The sequence below is a fragment of the Lissotriton helveticus genome, chromosome 10, assembly GCF_964261635.1.
Source record: "Lissotriton helveticus chromosome 10, aLisHel1.1, whole genome shotgun sequence".
NCBI lineage: Eukaryota > Metazoa > Chordata > Amphibia > Caudata > Salamandridae > Lissotriton > Lissotriton helveticus.
In genome coordinates, this window is record NC_136071.1 from 437,318,351 (window position 1) to 437,340,815 (window position 22,465).

Here is a 22,465-nt window from a genome sequence, read left to right on the forward strand (position 1 = left end):
GAAGACAAGGCACGAGTACCAGGTACCGGTCTTGGAGCGAAATGTAAAGAATTACCGGAATTATTAATACAAGTTTTGCCTAGGTTATTGACAACTAGAAAAGAAGACTGGGATGCAATCTCAGCCTGTAAACAGAAACAAGACGAAGACATTAGTGATTTTTATTCCAGATTTGAGAAATGTTTTAGCATCAACAGTGGCCTCAAGACAAGTAGTGAGTCATACCCTCACCTTTTTGTTACTAAATTAGTCGAGAATTCAAGTCCACAAATTAAGAATCGAGTTTTGAAAGTCGAAAGTACCTGGCAAGCTAATACCCCGTCCCAGATGTTGCAGATGCTCCAATACCACCAGAATAGGATCAGGGAAGAACAAGAACACGAGAGAAAACGTATGAAAGACACGAAAATGAAAGTACTAGTTGCACAATCTGTTCCTCAAGACAGTCAGAAGAGGGGTCCGAATCAAGCCAGTCATCCTGCAGCTCCCGTTAAAGGGAACTGCAATTATTGTAAACAGCCAGGTCATTTTATAAACGAGTGTGCAGTTCTGAAACACAACATAGCTACCGGTAAGACTAAAGAAAGACCACGTCCGCCTAGACACGAACAAGTTTCACAGACTCCTCAGCCACAGAATGCACAACAGACAGTTACTGTACCGCAGCCTATTGCTGCAACACAGCACGTTACACAGCAGATGTACCAGTATGCACAGTCTGAGTATCCAGAGTACCAGCCATATTCATGAAACAGCCTAGAGAGGGAGGTAGGCTTGCCTCTCATCGAGATACCTGTAGATCAAGAAGGTCCCTATGTTCACAGTCAAGTATTAGGGAAAGACAGAAAGTTTTTGATTGATACAGGGGCAAGTAGGACCACCATCAGTCACGCCGAAGTTCCAGGGGCTCCGCTCTCAGGCTCAAGAAATGTTTCCCTTGGATTTTCAGGAAAACCCATTGTAAATGAAATATCAAAGCCAGTTACTCTAGAAGTAGGTCCATTGTCCCGTACTACTGATTTGTTACTTACTAAGTCATGTCCAGAAAACCTATTAGGCATTAAAACACTGAAAGAGTTAGGTGCAGTTATATGCTGTTCCCCAGAGGGAATACGTCTGTTCCTACGTGACTTTAAGGGTCACTATGTATTACGAGATTTTGATCCCAGATTGTCCAATGTTCCGCAGCATCTATGGGCGCAAGGTCCAACTGATGTTGGTTATATGCAAATCACACCCCATCGTGTGACTCTCAAGCCAGGTGTGGTGTTACCACGAATCAGACAGTACAGATTGCCACCTGAGGCTGTAGCAGCCTTATCCAAAATTATTGACGAGCTCATGGCTCAAGGAGTGGTTGTAGAAACTGACTCCAATGTATGCAATTCTCCGATCATTCCAGTCATGAAACGTACTGATCCAAATGCACCCCCAGTATATCGATTAGTGATTGACCTACGAGAACTTAATAAATGTATTATTCCTCAGTACCCAGTCGTTCCAGATATCTCTTCCCTATTGACAGCCATTGATTCCGAAGCCACGTTCTTTACTGTAATCGACCTCAAGAACGCGTTTTTCAGTGTCCCTATTCATCCAGACAGCCAGTTCCTTTTCGGATTTTGTTTAAATGGAAGGAGCTATATGTTCACACGAGCTCCTCAAGGTTTCACAGAAAGTCCTAGTATTTATAGTCAAGCACTTAAGAGACAACTAGACAACATTCACATGCCAACTGACACTGCCCTGCTCCAGTATGTCGATGATCTACTGGTCACAGCCCGTTCTGAACGTGCTTGCGAGCGAGCATCCCTTACAGTCTTGTATTTCCTAGCCGAGATGGGGCACAAGGTGTCCCCTTCTAAGCTTCAATTCTGTGTCCAGCAAGTGGTCTACTTAGGACACTTACTGTCCAAGAGGGGTAGGCAGTTGACACCAGACCGTATCCAGTTAATAGCGAGTCTTCCTCAGCCCAGGACCCAGAAGGAGGTACGTGCCTTTATCGGCCTCACTTCTTACTGCCGACAATGGATTCCTCAGTATGCATTTCTAGCCAAGCCACTGATACAGTTAACGACACAGGAGGCAGCCGTATCGACTGTACTCCCTTGGACATCTGAACATACACTAAGTTTCAATGAGTTAAAGAAAGCCCTATGTCAAGCTCCAGTTCTAGCGACACCGAACTACAGTAAGCCTTTTACACTTTTCGTCACTGAACGCGAAGGTACAGCATTATCTGTTCTCACACAAGATCAAGCAGGACAATACAAGCCATGTGCTTATTTTTCGAGCACATTAGATCCTGTAGCCCAGGCTCTGCCTGCGTGCCTCAAGTCAGTTGCAGCCACAGCCCTAGCTATCAGACAAAGTGATTCCATAGTATTAGGACACTCCCTGACAGTACAAGTTCCACATTCCGTGGAAGTTCTTTTAAACCGAACACAAACTCAGCACTTGACAATTGCACGTTTAACAGGTTATGAATTGACACTGTTTCAGCCACACATAGAAATCAGACGCTGCAACGTTTTAAATCCTGCTACACTGTTACCATCAGTTACTTCGAATTCTGCCACACATGACTGTGTGGAAGTGGTTAACATTACGACAAAGCCAAGACAAGATCTGACAGATATTCCGTTACTAGACCCCGACCTGACACTTTATGTGGATGGTTCATGCATGAGAACAAGTACAGGAGAACTAGTCGCCGCGTATGCAGTGACTACCGACACCGAAGTTATTGAGACACACCGTATTGACACCCTGTCCGCTCAAGCAGCAGAGCTAGTTGCTCTGACACAAGCCTGCATACACGCCAAGAACTTGAAAGTTAATATTTACACAGATTCACGCTACGCATTTGGAGTTGTACACGACTTCGGAGTGCTCTGGCAGGAGAGAGGTTTCATGACTTCTCATGGAACCAAGATTCAGCATGGTCTCCTTATTCAAGCTCTGTTAGATGCCATACATTTACCGACATCTATCGCTATCATGAAGTGCAAAGCACATACGAAAGTTACTGACATTATTTCTCAAGGTAACGATCTAGCAGATCGCACAGCCAAGCTTACAGCACAGACTCCAGACATTCCAGTTAATCCGACACAGACACTTACTCCAGATCCGACTACATGCATGACAGTTAAGGACCCTACTCAAGATGTCATAGATATCCAGTTACATGCTACTCCTGAAGAAATCAAGAAATGGTCCGAACAAGGAGGGGTCCAGACAGATCAAGGATGGTTAACGAAGGGTAGAGCCACATGGTTTCTCCCCGACTCTATGGTTCAAGTCATTATTAATACTACACATAGTCCAGCACATTTAGGAGAAAAAGCTATGTTAGACAGTATCCAGAACATTTGGTTCAACAAGCATTTACGAGCTGCAGCCAAGCAGAAAGTCCGTACCTGTATGATATGTTGCCAGTTTAATCCAGGTAAAAGTGTCCCGCTGGAACAAGGTGGATTCCAGCCCCCTGACCACCCTTTTGAAGTCCTCCAGATGGATTATATTCAGATGGAGCGATGTCGAGGTTTCAAGTATGTCCTTGTAGTTGTATGCGCTTTGTCCAGGTGGACAGAAGCATATCCAGTCCCAGATTACACCGCCGCGACCACTGCCAAGCAGCTGGTTCGTGAGTTCTTCCCCCGCTATGGACTCCCTAGAGTCGTATATTCTGACAACGGCCAGCCATTCTCATCTGAGTTGATGAAGCATGTTTCCCTTTTGTTAGGGTACCAGTGGAAGTTTCATTGTGTACGCCATCCTGAAGCAGCCGGTCTCGTAGAGAGACATAACCAGACTTTGAAAATCCGTATTGCAAAAGTATGTAAAGAGAAAGGTGTGGACTGGCTAGTAGCTCTGCCAGTCGCTTTGTTCTATATGCGCATGGTCGCACATTCCAGATCAGGTCTGTCCCCGGATGAGGTCGTATTCGGCCGCCCCCCTAACATGTGGGGTACTCCTAGACCCCGAAGTATTACCGATGTTTCAAGTAATATGCTGACAGATTACCTAGCTTCCTTGATGTCTGCCCTCAACTCTTGTCGTTCACAGGTTGCCGCCGCATTTCCAGACAATACCGAGGTGGCACCGCATGAAATCGTTCCAGGATCCATGGTTCTTGTCCGCAATTTTGACCGCTCAAGTCCGCTGGAGCCACGCTGGAAGGAGCCCCGACAGGTCCTCCTCGCCACCCGTACAGCCGTGAAGTTGGAGGGTCGCAAAGGCTGGGTGCACCTTTCGCACGTAAAGAAGTTTTATGGACTGAAACCCGTCTCAAAGAACATTTCCCAGGATTTGAAGGATTGCCAAAATATTGTTCTCAAGGACTGTCCCGCAAAAGACATTGCTACAAACCCTCCCCTGTTAGAGAGAACTCCGCAACAGGAGTATAAGTTGAAACTCCGGTCTAGTAAAATAAGTCAGCCAGTTTGATTGTCTAAGTCCTCCCCTAGGTGAAACGGTTAGACTGTTTCTGACATGTATAAAATAGACCCCCATAGTGAGAGAGTTAGTCAAAACTCAATTCGATGTATCGTTTTTCTATGTTTCATATTATTTCTCAGCATTATGATTTCCTGCACCAGTTACGCATTTTACCTGTATTTCCCAGTTCTTCATGTAAATAAGTCTGCTAATGCTACAGTAGAGCATACGTTTAGTGATCTACCTCCTCATGAACTCTCTTACCGCCTCGCTATGCGTAATAATTCTTTCATCCGCATGTTACATTATTCACACCAGACCAGCAATGCCACTAATTGTTGGGTGTGTGGTCGACTCCCCCCTTTCCAGACACCGAAGGGAGTTCTGCCACTTTTTCCTTATCCTTTTTCACATAATGGCTCGTGTGGAGCATGGTCCACGTTAACGTCATCCTTAACAGATATGTCTTTTCTTAACAGTACATGTTTTCCAGACAAGCAAGGTCTCCCCCAAAGAACCGGGTTAGATCTAGAAAATGAAGTGTACAATTTAGGTAACTATTCTTCGAATTTCATGGTCCTGAATGTTCAGTCTAATACTACTCCAGACTTACCTGCTATTTCAGTACTACCAGTTAAAGGCGAATTATGTGTCCGAAATAATGGTTCCGTACATGTAGGACATAGTGATTGTACTACTATTGTCAAGTATAGTGACAGTGGGAAATCTATTTTCAAAGCTTCACGTCATTCTTATTTTATTTGTGGTCAAACTGCATATGTTCGTCTGCCCCTCGATTGGGAGGGAACCTGTTACATTGCCTTCCTACTGCCACCAGTTTTCCTAGCCCCACCCGACTACCATAGGAATTCCCACCTAGTACATACAAGACCCAAGAGAAACCTCCCGATTGTCGATTATACTGAAACTACTCTAGAACAATATATAGATATCAATAAAGGTGTCTTTCCTTATTTAGGTACAGTTGTGAATAGTAAACTGATACGTAGATTAACCAGAACACTCGAAGCAGTAGTAATTGAGACTACTTCTGCTCTAAGTAATTTAACCGAAGAACAATCCTTTATGAGAATTGTCGTGCTCCAGAATCGTCTCGTCCTTGACGTCATATTGGCCGATAGGGGCGGGGCCTGTAGAGTCATCGGATCTAGTTGCTGCATTTTCATTCCAAATAACGCGCCGTCTGTTTATTCAGCTATAACCAGACTCCATAAAATTGCCCATCTGTTACACCAAGATCCAGGCACCTGGACATGGTCCGGTTGGTTCTGGAATATAATTTCCGCCTGGGGATGGAAAGTCTTGTCCTTTCTAGGTATTGCAGTAGCGATCATATTCAGCTGCTGCCTCTGTATACAATGTGGCCCTGCGATTTGCGGCATTTGTGCTACCTCTTGTATTCCTAGTCCCAAGTCCCGTTCTAAATCCCGTTCCAGGATAATTCGAGACGAGCAAATGATACTGTATGAAATGATAGATGGTATCATGAATATTGATGTTTCCTGATGGAAACGTAGTGACAAGGAGGGAATGTGGAAAAGTAAATTTTGCCATGTTCTGTGTCCCTACGAGTCATCCATCATATGTTATCTGTGCATGATTAAATATGCATATGTATTCCCTATGTTTGATTACAGACGCAATTATAGTTGTGTCCACCTCTAGTATGCCAGTTTCCAGTTCTCGTGAATACTACGAATATCAGGCCTATGTAAAGTTACGTTGCCACGTTTCTCAGTGTGCACGTTATTCCATTGTAAAGTCCCCGTTTCTAGGCCTCAAAAGGGCCTGGACACCAGATTCAGCTCCTGTCTCCTGAAGCCTCGCTGAGGAGCGATACAGCCCCCACCTGTGTCCTCGACCCTTCACTTACTTCCTGCCTCGCAGTGCCCGGTTCAGCCTGGCTCTGCCTCTGAGTCTGCCAAGAGTATGTTATGATTCCAGTTATCAGTTCAGTCCTCCTTCTCTGCATTCCTAAAAGCTACTGAATCGCATCAATAGTTTCCGTCATTGTCTAGCCTTCACGTCTCCATGTAAGAGAAATACTGCATTTAATGGTCATTTAATATTCTTCATCACGCACTACATGTAGAATAATGCATGGTCCAGTCTTAGTGTCTGTTAGCCTTTCCCCTCCTGACTTCTAGTTTATATCAACATATTCTCTAAACATCAGATACTAGATACTGTTTAGGTACATGTCGCCCTGACTCTCCAGACTTCAGTCTCTGCTCCTAGCACAGAGTTCGAAGCCCCCAGCTTCTCCTAGTAACACGTCATTGCTAGTTTGCGCGCACCATCAGGTTAGAGGTCCCGGCTCCTCAGGTAGCCCCCTCCATGGTTTCCGCCCCATTCATGACATATTCTGTTACGTTTGCATCACATGTCTATGTATACGCCCTGTTACACCTCTTTTCACCCTTATCTTTCGCGACTGCTACGCGTCACGCCTTTTGCTCCACCCACTGCTACGCCTATTGCAATGTAATGCTATGTGTTTGCGTTATGTATATATGCTCATGTACTGTTATTAAAAAGTTATTCCTTAGCGCGCTCATCCCAGATCCAGCCCCAGCAGCTGCTGGGCCCTGCCATCCTATTCCTGTGCAGGTCGTCCTGTTCCTGTCCTTATGCTGTATTAAACCTGAAAAACTCCTACTACCTCGAATCTTGACTCTTATTTATTGAGCTATCTGTTATTCATTTATGCATTCAAAAATAGGGCATTATTTATTTATTTACCACATAATGGCGCCCGAACAGGGACTTGCCCTTTCCCCACGCGTCGGTGAAGCCACGCCGACCCCCTGACCCTCTGCAGTCGTGACGGAACTCTTCTGCGCACCGGCAGATATTTCTGCTTCAAGTATCCCTCAGGCCCACGGAGGAGACGGAGGAGGCGGTCCAGCATCCAGACGAGACGGTGGAGGAACGCGGCGAGTCCAGACCAGAGCCCAAGCCGAGAGTCCAAGGTTCGAGGTATCCGGAGGCCCACCCGTAACAGAAGTCCGAAGTTCGTCCGTCCGACGTCGAGGCAGTCCAGTCCAGTCTGAGGCCTTCCGTTCTTGCTGCCCGGTGAGTACCGTTACTGGGGTAGTATCTAGACAGGGTCAATCTGATTGACTCTGGTCCGTGGGTTGGTGGTACACAGACCCACAAACGAAGTGTCCACTTCGGTGGATGCGGGTCCTGACGTGTCTCTGTATGAGACCGGTAAGTTTCGTACTGTTTCAGCAGTGCATCTAGTTTCTGTTCCAGTCAGTTCTGTTCTCGAGAAAATTCATGTATCCTGTTTTCCGTATTCCAGGTAGTATTCTGTTCGAACTGTTATTTTAAATGTTCTTCATGTATTTTAATGTCGTGGTATGAATGGGGAATAAGTATCGTGTTCATTGTGTATTGTATTGTGTCTAGATTACAGTCCAGTCATGCCCTTGTTTTCTAAGTTACGTCAGTTAAAAACTAGAAAGGGTCTGCTGGAAGCAGCAGTTCCAGTTCCGCCTAGGGACAGTCCAGGTCATTTTATGTATCAGAAACATGGCATAAGTGCCATACTATATCTAGATTTATGGGTAGAGTATACCAAACAGTTAGAAGAAAAGTATAGATGGCCCGTATCGGGTACATGGGATGCCGAGTGCATCATGCGAGTAGAAGAGGCATTATGGAAAAAGAAAGCCAGACAGTCACAGAAAGATGCCATCGAGTTATGGCGCAAAGAAGCTCATAAAAGAACCGAAAAAGAAATCAGAAAGTCAGAATTAAGTAGAGAATCCTTAGAACGAGCACAAGAAAAAGATCTAATCGAGATAGGTGAACAAGTTAAAGCCGAACAGTCAGACAGACAGAGGCATGCTCTTATTAGGGGTATGTATCCTCTCCTTGCCGAGGGCTTGCCAAAAGCGACCCCAGAGGCATCCAGTAATTTCCTGCCACCATTAGTTCCGACCAAGCTACGTCACAAACAGACCGCAGCTGATATTTTTATTTCGTCCTATTTGGACGACACAGTCCCAGAATATGCAAATCCTGTTCGCGCTCCACCAGTCCCTGTAAATCAGGCACTCCCTGCTTCTCCAGACACCGGGGTACCCCTTGCAGTACCTGCTACGGTCCCCCAGGTCCAGCCCGCCATACCAGTTCAGCCCGCATTTCAATTTCCTGCCACACTAGTACGAAGAGGATCAGTCGACGACTCTAGTTTAGGGGCCGCAGGGGGAGGTACTCCTCAAACCCCGCCGCCACACAAGCGTTTAACGACAGCCGAATTACATATGCAAGCGTCACAGCGTACGCCCAGACATCAGTCTGTAGCAGAAATAAGAAAAGCCCTTAATGAATGTGGCTATGATCCAGTCCCAGGAGAAGATAATATGGTTTTATATTCATTACGTGTAAGAAGGGTGGCCGAGTATCTAGTCACCCTACCGAATATGAAAGAAGATCTAGACAGAATATATCGTTTCATCCGCACAGGGGATGATCCAGAAAGCATTGGCGAAGTCATGTCTCAAAGAAAAGCTGAAGTCCAGCTCATGCTATTAAAGTTTCTGATTAATTGTCTAATACGAGAACAAGATTATCCGACCAAAGATCAAGCCGAAATGAGAACCCTGACAAAGTGGAGTGATAATATAGCCGAGGGTAAGCACAGAACCATCAGTGCTATGGAAAGTATGTACAAGAAAATCCGTAAAGAAATAATAAAGTTACACGAACAGCGTAAAGCAGCACAAGTAAGCGAGAAAGAAAGTAACTCTGATACTGAAGAGGTTGAGGACGAGAATCCCGCCAGAATAGCGTATGTAGGAAAATCTAGATTTCCAGATCGCCATTTACGCCTAGAACACAAGTCTATTTTTCATCATCCAGCACCAGAACAAGGTTCTCTAGAACAAGTATTCCAAGCTACCGATCACATTCTGGAATCACGAATCGGTTACAGTGAGTTAAGTACCATGCATGAACAAGAACTAGTCCGATCAGCAGTCCGATGGATTACTGATTCTACCACTTTTCCAGACGAAATAGTGGCACAAATGTTTCTGAAAATGCCCCCAGCCGAGCAACGACTGGCGGGTATGTATATGATCCAGCACCTCATTACATTGTATGAGGGTCAACACTCTGATCCAGGCCCGTTACACGATATCCTGAACGAGTTACTCCAGTATAGATGGAAAGGTTTAGGTACCGATTTAATTAGTGTCATTCTAGAACAGCGTCACAAATATAGAACGTTTTTGAATCCGCATTTTGTTCATGTCTCACCCCCAGAAAGTAAACCATTTTACATAGACAGACAGAATCCGTTACGAGAAGTCCACCCAGTTAGAGGAACGGGTGGCGAACTAGAACGAGTGTTTGTTTACACTCCGATTACAAAGATGGAACTCTTAGAGATGAAGAAATTAATTCCCTGTCATGATAAAGATCCAGCAGGGTTCCATAGAGAATTAAAAGACATGCTCCGTATGGGAGAATACACGTACCCAGATATAATTAAAATGTTAAAGGTTCTGCTGCCCGCAGGGGTGTATGAAAAGCTCAAGGAAAAAGAATGGGAGGTGGGAGAGAAAAAGATCGATTGGGCAGTTCTAGAAGCCGAAGACAAGGCACGAGTACCAGGTACCGGTCTTGGAGCGAAATGTAAAGAATTACCGGAATTATTAATACAAGTTTTGCCTAGGTTATTGACAACTAGAAAAGAAGACTGGGATGCAATCTCAGCCTGTAAACAGAAACAAGACGAAGACATTAGTGATTTTTATTCCAGATTTGAGAAATGTTTTAGCATCAACAGTGGCCTCAAGACAAGTAGTGAGTCATACCCTCACCTTTTTGTTACTAAATTAGTCGAGAATTCAAGTCCACAAATTAAGAATCGAGTTTTGAAAGTCGAAAGTACCTGGCAAGCTAATACCCCGTCCCAGATGTTGCAGATGCTCCAATACCACCAGAATAGGATCAGGGAAGAACAAGAACACGAGAGAAAACGTATGAAAGACACGAAAATGAAAGTACTAGTTGCACAATCTGTTCCTCAAGACAGTCAGAAGAGGGGTCCGAATCAAGCCAGTCATCCTGCAGCTCCCGTTAAAGGGAACTGCAATTATTGTAAACAGCCAGGTCATTTTATAAACGAGTGTGCAGTTCTGAAACACAACATAGCTACCGGTAAGACTAAAGAAAGACCACGTCCGCCTAGACACGAACAAGTTTCACAGACTCCTCAGCCACAGAATGCACAACAGACAGTTACTGTACCGCAGCCTATTGCTGCAACACAGCACGTTACACAGCAGATGTACCAGTATGCACAGTCTGAGTATCCAGAGTACCAGCCATATTCATGAAACAGCCTAGAGAGGGAGGTAGGCTTGCCTCTCATCGAGATACCTGTAGATCAAGAAGGTCCCTATGTTCACAGTCAAGTATTAGGGAAAGACAGAAAGTTTTTGATTGATACAGGGGCAAGTAGGACCACCATCAGTCACGCCGAAGTTCCAGGGGCTCCGCTCTCAGGCTCAAGAAATGTTTCCCTTGGATTTTCAGGAAAACCCATTGTAAATGAAATATCAAAGCCAGTTACTCTAGAAGTAGGTCCATTGTCCCGTACTACTGATTTGTTACTTACTAAGTCATGTCCAGAAAACCTATTAGGCATTAAAACACTGAAAGAGTTAGGTGCAGTTATATGCTGTTCCCCAGAGGGAATACGTCTGTTCCTACGTGACTTTAAGGGTCACTATGTATTACGAGATTTTGATCCCAGATTGTCCAATGTTCCGCAGCATCTATGGGCGCAAGGTCCAACTGATGTTGGTTATATGCAAATCACACCCCATCGTGTGACTCTCAAGCCAGGTGTGGTGTTACCACGAATCAGACAGTACAGATTGCCACCTGAGGCTGTAGCAGCCTTATCCAAAATTATTGACGAGCTCATGGCTCAAGGAGTGGTTGTAGAAACTGACTCCAATGTATGCAATTCTCCGATCATTCCAGTCATGAAACGTACTGATCCAAATGCACCCCCAGTATATCGATTAGTGATTGACCTACGAGAACTTAATAAATGTATTATTCCTCAGTACCCAGTCGTTCCAGATATCTCTTCCCTATTGACAGCCATTGATTCCGAAGCCACGTTCTTTACTGTAATCGACCTCAAGAACGCGTTTTTCAGTGTCCCTATTCATCCAGACAGCCAGTTCCTTTTCGGATTTTGTTTAAATGGAAGGAGCTATATGTTCACACGAGCTCCTCAAGGTTTCACAGAAAGTCCTAGTATTTATAGTCAAGCACTTAAGAGACAACTAGACAACATTCACATGCCAACTGACACTGCCCTGCTCCAGTATGTCGATGATCTACTGGTCACAGCCCGTTCTGAACGTGCTTGCGAGCGAGCATCCCTTACAGTCTTGTATTTCCTAGCCGAGATGGGGCACAAGGTGTCCCCTTCTAAGCTTCAATTCTGTGTCCAGCAAGTGGTCTACTTAGGACACTTACTGTCCAAGAGGGGTAGGCAGTTGACACCAGACCGTATCCAGTTAATAGCGAGTCTTCCTCAGCCCAGGACCCAGAAGGAGGTACGTGCCTTTATCGGCCTCACTTCTTACTGCCGACAATGGATTCCTCAGTATGCATTTCTAGCCAAGCCACTGATACAGTTAACGACACAGGAGGCAGCCGTATCGACTGTACTCCCTTGGACATCTGAACATACACTAAGTTTCAATGAGTTAAAGAAAGCCCTATGTCAAGCTCCAGTTCTAGCGACACCGAACTACAGTAAGCCTTTTACACTTTTCGTCACTGAACGCGAAGGTACAGCATTATCTGTTCTCACACAAGATCAAGCAGGACAATACAAGCCATGTGCTTATTTTTCGAGCACATTAGATCCTGTAGCCCAGGCTCTGCCTGCGTGCCTCAAGTCAGTTGCAGCCACAGCCCTAGCTATCAGACAAAGTGATTCCATAGTATTAGGACACTCCCTGACAGTGCAAGTTCCACATTCCGTGGAAGTTCTTTTAAACCGAACACAAACTCAGCACTTGACAATTGCACGTTTAACAGGTTATGAATTGACACTGTTTCAGCCACACATAGAAATCAGACGCTGCAACGTTTTAAATCCTGCTACACTGTTACCATCAGTTACTTCGAATTCTGCCACACATGACTGTGTGGAAGTGGTTAACATTACGACAAAGCCAAGACAAGATCTGACAGATATTCCGTTACTAGACCCCGACCTGACACTTTATGTGGATGGTTCATGCATGAGAACAAGTACAGGAGAACTAGTCGCCGCGTATGCAGTGACTACCGACACCGAAGTTATTGAGACACACCGTATTGACACCCTGTCCGCTCAAGCAGCAGAGCTAGTTGCTCTGACACAAGCCTGCATACACGCCAAGAACTTGAAAGTTAATATTTACACAGATTCACGCTACGCATTTGGAGTTGTACACGACTTCGGAGTGCTCTGGCAGGAGAGAGGTTTCATGACTTCTCATGGAACCAAGATTCAGCATGGTCTCCTTATTCAAGCTCTGTTAGATGCCATACATTTACCGACATCTATCGCTATCATGAAGTGCAAAGCACATACGAAAGTTACTGACATTATTTCTCAAGGTAACGATCTAGCAGATCGCACAGCCAAGCTTACAGCACAGACTCCAGACATTCCAGTTAATCCGACACAGACACTTACTCCAGATCCGACTACATGCATGACAGTTAAGGACCCTACTCAAGATGTCATAGATATCCAGTTACATGCTACTCCTGAAGAAATCAAGAAATGGTCCGAACAAGGAGGGGTCCAGACAGATCAAGGATGGTTAACGAAGGGTAGAGCCACATGGTTTCTCCCCGACTCTATGGTTCAAGTCATTATTAATACTACACATAGTCCAGCACATTTAGGAGAAAAAGCTATGTTAGACAGTATCCAGAACATTTGGTTCAACAAGCATTTACGAGCTGCAGCCAAGCAGAAAGTCCGTACCTGTATGATATGTTGCCAGTTTAATCCAGGTAAAAGTGTCCCGCTGGAACAAGGTGGATTCCAGCCCCCTGACCACCCTTTTGAAGTCCTCCAGATGGATTATATTCAGATGGAGCGATGTCGAGGTTTCAAGTATGTCCTTGTAGTTGTATGCGCTTTGTCCAGGTGGACAGAAGCATATCCAGTCCCAGATTACACCGCCGCGACCACTGCCAAGCAGCTGGTTCGTGAGTTCTTCCCCCGCTATGGACTCCCTAGAGTCGTATATTCTGACAACGGCCAGCCATTCTCATCTGAGTTGATGAAGCATGTTTCCCTTTTGTTAGGGTACCAGTGGAAGTTTCATTGTGTACGCCATCCTGAAGCAGCCGGTCTCGTAGAGAGACATAACCAGACTTTGAAAATCCGTATTGCAAAAGTATGTAAAGAGAAAGGTGTGGACTGGCTAGTAGCTCTGCCAGTCGCTTTGTTCTATATGCGCATGGTCGCACATTCCAGATCAGGTCTGTCCCCGTATGAGGTCGTATTCGGCCGCCCCCCTAACATGTGGGGTACTCCTAGACCCCGAAGTATTACCGATGTTTCAAGTAATATGCTGACAGATTACCTAGCTTCCTTGATGTCTGCCCTCAACTCTTGTCGTTCACAGGTTGCCGCCGCATTTCCAGACAATACCAAGGTGGCACCGCATGAAATCGTTCCAGGATCCATGGTTCTTGTCCGCAATTTTGACCGCTCAAGTCCGCTGGAGCCACGCTGGAAGGAGCCCCGACAGGTCCTCCTCGCCACCCGTACAGCCGTGAAGTTGGAGGGTCGCAAAGGCTGGGTGCACCTTTCGCACGTAAAGAAGTTTTATGGACTGAAACCCGTCTCAAAGAACATTTCCCAGGATTTGAAGGATTGCCAAAATATTGTTCTCAAGGACTGTCCCGCAAAAGACATTGCTACAAACCCTCCCCTGTTAGAGAGAACTCCGCAACAGGAGTATAAGTTGAAACTCCGGTCTAGTCAAATAAGTCAGCCAGTTTGATTGTCTAAGTCCTCCCCTAGGTGAAACGGTTAGACTGTTTCTGACATGTATAAAATAGACCCCCATAGTGAGAGAGTTAGTCAAAACTCAATTCGATGTATCGTTTTTCTATGTTTCATATTATTTCTCAGCATTATGATTTCCTGCACCAGTTACGCATTTTACCTGTATTTCCCAGTTCTTCATGTAAATAAGTCTGCTAATGCTACAGTAGAGCATACGTTTAGTGATCTACCTCCTCATGAACTCTCTTACCGCCTCGCTATGCGTAATAATTCTTTCATCCGCATGTTACATTATTCACACCAGACCAGCAATGCCACTAATTGTTGGGTGTGTGGTCGACTCCCCCCTTTCCAGACACCGAAGGGAGTTCTGCCACTTTTTCCTTATCCTTTTTCACATAATGGTTCGTGTGGAGCATGGTCCACGTTAACGTCATCCTTAACAGATATGTCTTTTCTTAACAGTACATGTTTTCCAGACAAGCAAGGTCTCCCCCATAGAACCGGGTTAGATCTAGAAAATGAAGTGTACAATTTAGGTAACTATTCTTCGAATTTCATGGTCCTGAATGTTCAGTCTAATACTACTCCAGACTTACCTGCTATTTCAGTACTACCAGTTAAAGGCGAATTATGTGTCCGAAATAATGGTTCCGTACATGTAGGACATAGTGATTGTACTACTATTGTCAAGTATAGTGACAGTGGGAAATCTATTTTCAAAGCTTCACGTCATTCTTATTTTATTTGTGGTCAAACTGCATATGTTCGTCTGCCCCTCGATTGGGAGGGAACCTGTTACATTGCCTTCCTACTGCCACCAGTTTTCCTAGCCCCACCCGACTACCATAGGAATTCCCACCTAGTACATACAAGACCCAAGAGAAACCTCCCGATTGTCGATTATACTGAAACTACTCTAGAACAATATATAGATATCAATAAAGGTGTCTTTCCTTATTTAGGTACAGTTGTGAATAGTAAACTGATACGTAGATTAACCAGAACACTCGAAGCAGTAGTAATTGAGACTACTTCTGCTCTAAGTAATTTAACCGAAGAACAATCCTTTATGAGAATTGTCGTGCTCCAGAATCGTCTCGTCCTTGACGTCATATTGGCCGATAGGGGCGGGGCCTGTAGAGTCATCGGATCTAGTTGCTGCATTTTCATTCCAAATAACGCGCCGTCTGTTTATTCAGCTATAACCAGACTCCATAAAATTGCCCATCTGTTACACCAAGATCCAGGCACCTGGACATGGTCCGGTTGGTTCTGGAATATAATTTCCGCCTGGGGATGGAAAGTCTTGTCCTTTCTAGGTATTGCAGTAGCGATCATATTCAGCTGCTGCCTCTGTATACAATGTGGCCCTGCGATTTGCGGCATTTGTGCTACCTCTTGTATTCCTAGTCCCAAGTCCCGTTCTAAATCCCGTTCCAGGATAATTCGAGACGAGCAAATGATACTGTATGAAATGATAGATGGTATCATGAATATTGATGTTTCCTGATGGAAACGTAGTGACAAGGAGGGAATGTGGAAAAGTAAATTTTGCCATGTTCTGTGTCCCTACGAGTCATCCATCATATGTTATCTGTGCATGATTAAATATGCATATGTATTCCCTATGTTTGATTACAGACGCAATTATAGTTGTGTCCACCTCTAGTATGCCAGTTTCCAGTTCTCGTGAATACTACGAATATCAGGCCTATGTAAAGTTACGTTGCCACGTTTCTCAGTGTGCACGTTATTCCATTGTAAAGTCCCCGTTTCTAGGCCTCAAAAGGGCCTGGACACCAGATTCAGCTCCTGTCTCCTGAAGCCTCGCTGAGGAGCGATACAGCCCCCACCTGTGTCCTCGACCCTTCACTTACTTCCTGCCTCGCAGTGCCCGGTTCAGCCTGGCTCTGCCTCTGAGTCTGCCAAGAGTATGTTATGATTCCAGTTATCAGTTCAGTCCTCCTTCTCTGCATTCCTAAAAGCTACTGAATCGCATCAATAGTTTCCGTCATTGTCTAGCCTTCACGTCTCCATGTAAGAGAAATACTGCATTTAATGGTCATTTAATATTCTTCATCACGCACTACATGTAGAATAATGCATGGTCCAGTCTTAGTGTCTGTTAGCCTTTCCCCTCCTGACTTCTAGTTTATATCAACATGTTCTCTAAACATCAGATACTAGATACTGTTTAGGTACATGTCGCCCTGACTCTCCAGACTTCAGTCTCTGCTCCTAGCACAGAGTTCGAAGCCCCCAGCTTCTCCTAGTAACACGTCATTGCTAGTTTGCGCGCACCATCAGGTTAGAGGTCCCGGCTCCTCAGGTAGCCCCCTCCATGGTTTCCGCCCCATTCATGACATATTCTGTTACGTTTGCATCACATGTCTATGTATACGCCCTGTTACACCTCTTTTCACCCTTATCTTTCGCGACTGCTACGCGTCACGCCTTTTGCTCCACCCACTGCTACGCCTATTGCAATGTAATGCTATGTGTTTGCGTTATGTATATATGCTCATGTACTGTTATTAAAAAGTTATTCCTTAGCGCGCTCATCCCAGATCCAGCCCCAGCAGCTGCTGGGCCCTGCCATCCTATTCCTGTGCAGGTCGTCCTGTTCCTGTCCTTATGCTGTATTAAACCTGAAAAACTCCTACTACCTCGAATCTTGACTCTTATTTATTGAGCTATCTGTTATTCATTTATGCATTCAAAAATAGGGTATTATTTATTTATTTACCACAATCCAAACAGATAACTAGGATATGATTCATGCAATGTTGTGTTCGTGAGGGTGTGATGTATTTAAGCTAACTGTATAGGAAAGGTTCTAAGATGTAGGATGGTGTGGTTTGGGGTGAGTGCAGTATAGCTGGCACTGTTTTGGCAAATGTGGTGTGGGTGCACATGAGGATGTAAGTAAAACCTTCCCCGCCTGTACTTTCCACAATCGCCATTTCCGACGACAGTTGTGCCATCTTGTGTTTCCCTCTTTGAAGGTGAGAGTTGCAATTTGAAGTGCTGAAAGGTGCACAAGAGGAAGCAGGCACCAGTATCGTTCTCTCTGCCTCCCAGTCACCTTCCCATTTGGGTATTTCTTAATATCTCTGGATAATACAGTTATATACTCAATTACTTCTATAATAATTAGCATACCTTTGGTAAGTGATCAGTGACTGCCAACCCGCCCAGATCATAGTGTTGCTGTCATGGAATCTTAATGCAAAATACAAAAAGGTGATTGGTGCTTGAATTAAACACCATCACTGGTAATTACTCTTGGCCACATCCCAGTCGATCATTTGTTTCTCACTGTGCACAAGGGACAGGTATTACCAGTAGCAAATCAATCTTGGACCTCCACTAAAGGACAGTGCAGTTAGAACTTCCTAAATCATGTCACCTCTGCATGTAAACATAAGCAATCTCAGACATGTTTCTGGCTTGTTGGGTGAGTCACTTAACCCCTTGCATGCTGAATGCGAGCTCAGCTCCTCATCAGCGTTACCTGCCGTGTGCTGATGACGAGCTGAGCTCGTCATGTAACGCGGTAATTTTTAAAATGCTGCATACCGCGGGAAAAGCCGCCGCACGCATGCGGCTAAGGAAAGATTACTGCCCCTGTCCCTCATGTGGTAAAGTGGCAATTCCAGAGCTGGTTAGTTTCCATTTTTAGACTAGTGAGTGATGAAAAAGAATGGGATACATGTAAAGGTATACTGAATTTTCCTTTTATCCCTGGACAGATGGACTTTAGAAGGGAGGCACTGAATCCATTTAAGTAGAAAAGTATAATGACAAAGAGAAGCTTAGGCAGAAAGCCCATGTTAAATTGAAGAAGCATAGTGTGAAGTAAAAATTGGGTATTGTAGGGGTATGGGCACTCAATTTTCCATGGTTGGTATTTTACTTTTCTTTATTTACAACCTCTCTGAATTTCATTCACTTCTCTTATGTTTTTTAAGACTGGAAGGCAGGTGGAAGCGGAGCAGTCCTACAAATACATGATAAAGGTGAGTGTGTAGTGCATCATCACTTAGCTGAATGTGCTTTACAATACCTTTTTGTGCTATGGCCATACTGCAATCATAAGATGAACTGTTGTGAACGTTGAGAAATATTTTATTACCATCTTCTGTTTATCCTTGGCTATTGTTCCTATGAATAAAAAAAAAGTCTGTTCTGTTTAAAAAAGATTACCTATTTCCCTAGAGGTGAACTTTCTAATGTCAGTCCTGAAGATGAACCTCTTGAGTTAGAGGGCCCTTTTCCATCGTCTAATGCTGTGAGTCTGCCCTCACTCACTTCATGAGATTCAATACTATAGCTGTAGCACAAAATCTCAAATGTTCAACCTTTGTCAGAAGTCCTGTTATAAGGATATTAGTGACAGTTACCTTGTGTTATTTATGGGGGTGAATGAAACATTTCCTAGCTACCATAATGGAAAGTTTCAATTCTATTAAAGACACAGAGGCGAAGATTATGCTATTCTTTCTTCATTTATTCAAATAAGAGTAATGAGTGTGCTGAAGATCATAACTCTAACAATCTGCTTCCTTTTAATTACTAGGAGGCCGGCCTATATCTTGACATACAAATATCAGTGGTCAGGATACCTCACTAGAATGGTGACATCCCTTACTCCTCTGGCCCTTCTACTGAGGAAGTGTTGCCTTTTACCATAGTAGTACGTTAGACTGTCATAGCCTCGGAGCTGATCTTACCTTCCCGAGGGGCCAAGATTTAACATTTTGACAGACATTTCACAACCTGCCTTCAAATCTATTGGACCTCTCTGTCCAAGTTTTGTGGGAGTTGCCAAAATAGGCACTTGTAATGCTACCAGAACATATGAAGAATCCATTTCCCACCTTGGGCATTGATGGCTTTGATGTTTTAAAGCAGATCCTGAAGTGTGCCTCGGATTCAGCTGTCACACTATCACACCATTAAAGATAGAAGAGGGCCCCTAATTTTAGAATGCCTTGTAATAGGCCAATTTGTGTGGTTACTAATTTGTGGTGTCTTAGCCCAGTAGTACCAGAGGGATGCCCTTAATCCTATAAATTGTTAAATCAAAAGAAACATGGGATGCTGACACTCAGGTCAAAGAGTGTAATGCAGCATAAATCTTATCACCTACATTACTTTGAACAGAACACAAAAAGCCTATTGCAGTTTAATAAAAAACGTGTCTGGACACCGTGAGCCCTCAATAAAATCTTGGGACTCGCCACCACGAGTGCTTGGTTCTTTGTGTTGGGAATCATGAAGTTTTAAAGCAGGTATATATATATATATATATATATATATATATATATATATATATATATATATATATATATATATATATATATATATATATATATATATATTTTGGTGATGCAAGTCATAAATAGAAAACAATGGATCTCAACAGTGTCCATGCTTATAAAATGACAGATCATTACCAGTAGAAAGGAATAATACAACACTGTATTCCATATCACATGCTGTTATTTGCAGTGCCCAAGGTTGAGACAATTGTTCCCAATAACAATCACAGAATGGGATGCAATAACATTTCGCAGCCAACACAAGCTTTGCCTCTGTAGGCACACAAGCCTGAGTCTTTCTCAAGGCTCGAAAAAAGATGTTAAATGTATTAATAAGGGCTAGATTGTGGTGTTGAATTAATGCTCAAAATGAAGTCAAGATATGCAAATTGTTGTGGGTTGAATAAGGTTTGAGAAAAACCCTATTCAACCCACAACAGTTTGTTTATCTTAACCCTGTAGGTTTTACAAATTAAATGAAAATGAAAACTAATCAAAGTATTCCTAATTGTATGTACTCCCACAAAATAAGAGCAAAAGAATAAAATTGGGGAGACCTAAATGTGCATATGTTTATCATTTTCGGAAAACTGATGAAGATTAATAGAAAACTGAATAAAGCACACACTCCCAAAAGGAATAGGGCAAGAAAGTTGAAGAACCCCTATAAGTTATGTTATGTTAAAAATGCTTATAAAGTGCATGTACACCAAGCGGTTTCATGGTGCTGAGAGGAAGAGGCATCAACAACAGAGTTGACTTTACTAATATGACTGAGAAAATAAGAAAGTCTTTAGCAATTTCCTGAACTGCAAATAGGGGGTTGCCAACCTCATTCCACAGGAAGCGAGTTCCAAAATTGCGGAGCCAAGACCGCAAATCTGAGCCCCCGTGTTTTTTGCTTTTAAATGAGTGGGGACTCAACAGATTTAAATTGGAGGAATGTAGCTTCCGAGAAGGGATGTAGTGCTATATCCTCTAGGAAATAAAATCTGTGCCGTTCCCAGCTAAGGCTTTAAAAATGGTGCAGCGTTTGGCCACCGGAAGCCAGTGTAGACTCTTCATCAGAGGTTTAACATGATGTCGTATAGGCTGGCGGGCAATCAGCCTTGCCGAATGATTTTGCTTACGGATTCTTCGTGGATGGTAAAAAAACAAGCGGAGACCACTGAGCTGATCTGGGCCTTCATGGATAAGTCACTACTAATCAGGACCCCCAAGCTCTTAACAGAGCTTCCTGGAAGTGGAGGGCTGCCCAGCATAGAAGGCCAAAAGTTAGAATTCCAAGGATTTGCAATTCCACCTGTAAGAATAAGCTCAGTTTTATCAGGATTTAATTTCAAGTGATTATAATTCATCCAATCACTGATAAAACTCAAGGTGGATTGGAAATTGAACACTGAGGAAGTGGAAGAATTGATATCAAACACTAGCTGTAAGTCGTCAATAAAATTCTTCAAATTTTAAAAGGCGACTCTGCTAAGTGTCGGTGCACCTCTTTTGAAGTCTGAAGGAGGTACGGTTGTAATTTGTATCCAGAAGCTCCGTGCTGGATCGCACTGGCCACCCTTCAAGGTCCAGGCTTGTGTCACGGGGCACTGTGGCTGAATAAATTGGTTGGAACCTGACCTGCTTGCCCCCTGTTAACGTGTTTCACTGTGTGAGGAAAGTTGGGAGCAAAAGGAATTTTCCGGTACTGCTGGCTGAAGCATCGTTTCTTTACAGTGAGTGATACTGAAATACGAACTGTGTTAGGCGGACTTGGCTCGCAGCGCTCAGGGAAGTGTATATAAAAAGAAGTGTTTGCTCAATATGGTCATCTGCAAAGAAGAAAAGACAGCGCTATTCACCTTTTAATATTTGAAGAATTTTCCTGTGCGCGCTCTTAGTGAAATTACGGCCCACATAGATGAAAAGGGAAAATCATGTGGGTCGTTTTGAAAATGAGACTGCCTCCCGTGATCAAGGCTCGAACAGAGCAAAAACGTTGGGTTTGACTGCCTCTTACCTGCGTGCTGTCTCACCATTAAAAGTATTTGAAACGCTACTCTGCTAAGTGTCGGTGCACCTCTTTTGAAGTCTGAAGACTTTACGGTTGTAATTTGTATCCAGAAGCTCCGTGCTGGATCGCACTGGCCGCCCTTCAAGGTTCAGGCTCCAAACGCTACTCTGCTAAGTGTCTGTGCACCTCTTTTGAAGTCTGAAGGAGGTACGGTTGTAATTTGTACCCAGAAGCTCCGTGCTGGATCGCACTGGCCTCCCTTCAAGGTCCAGGCTTGTGACGCGGGGCACTGTGGCTGTGTGTGTGTGTGTGTGTGTGTGGCTGTGTGTGTGTGTGTGTGTGTGTGTGTGTGTGTGTGTGTGTGTGTGTGTGTGTGTGTGTGTGTATTACCTACTGGCGGTCGCCAGTAGGTAGTTATAGTTAGGCGCGTTTTCCATAGGAAATCCGCAACATTCTATTGGGAATAACTTGCGCCGAATGAGGGATCTGCCTGTAATATTCCTTAACTTTGCCTCGCTACGCTCCGCTCCTTCCCTGAAAGTTTCGGGGGGATCCGTCAAGCGGGGGCCGAGATAAAAGGGGGGTCCCAAAACGTGTTTTCCCCATGTT

The 22,465-nt window shown here is 44.2% G+C and overlaps 1 protein-coding gene across 4 annotated transcripts in view; it reads left to right on the forward strand.

Annotated features, from left to right (window-relative positions):
* CFAP70 (cilia and flagella associated protein 70) overlaps positions 1-22,465 on the forward strand; it is a 1,288,671-nt gene that overhangs the window by 1,191,480 nt on the left and 74,726 nt on the right. For all 4 annotated transcript variants that reach the window (XM_078662924.1, XM_078662925.1, XM_078662923.1 and 1 more), the window contains one exon: positions 18,502-18,549. In XM_078662924.1, coding sequence (XP_078519050.1) covers positions 18,502-18,549 — 48 coding nt within the window. The remainder of the gene's footprint in view (positions 1-18,501; positions 18,550-22,465) is intronic.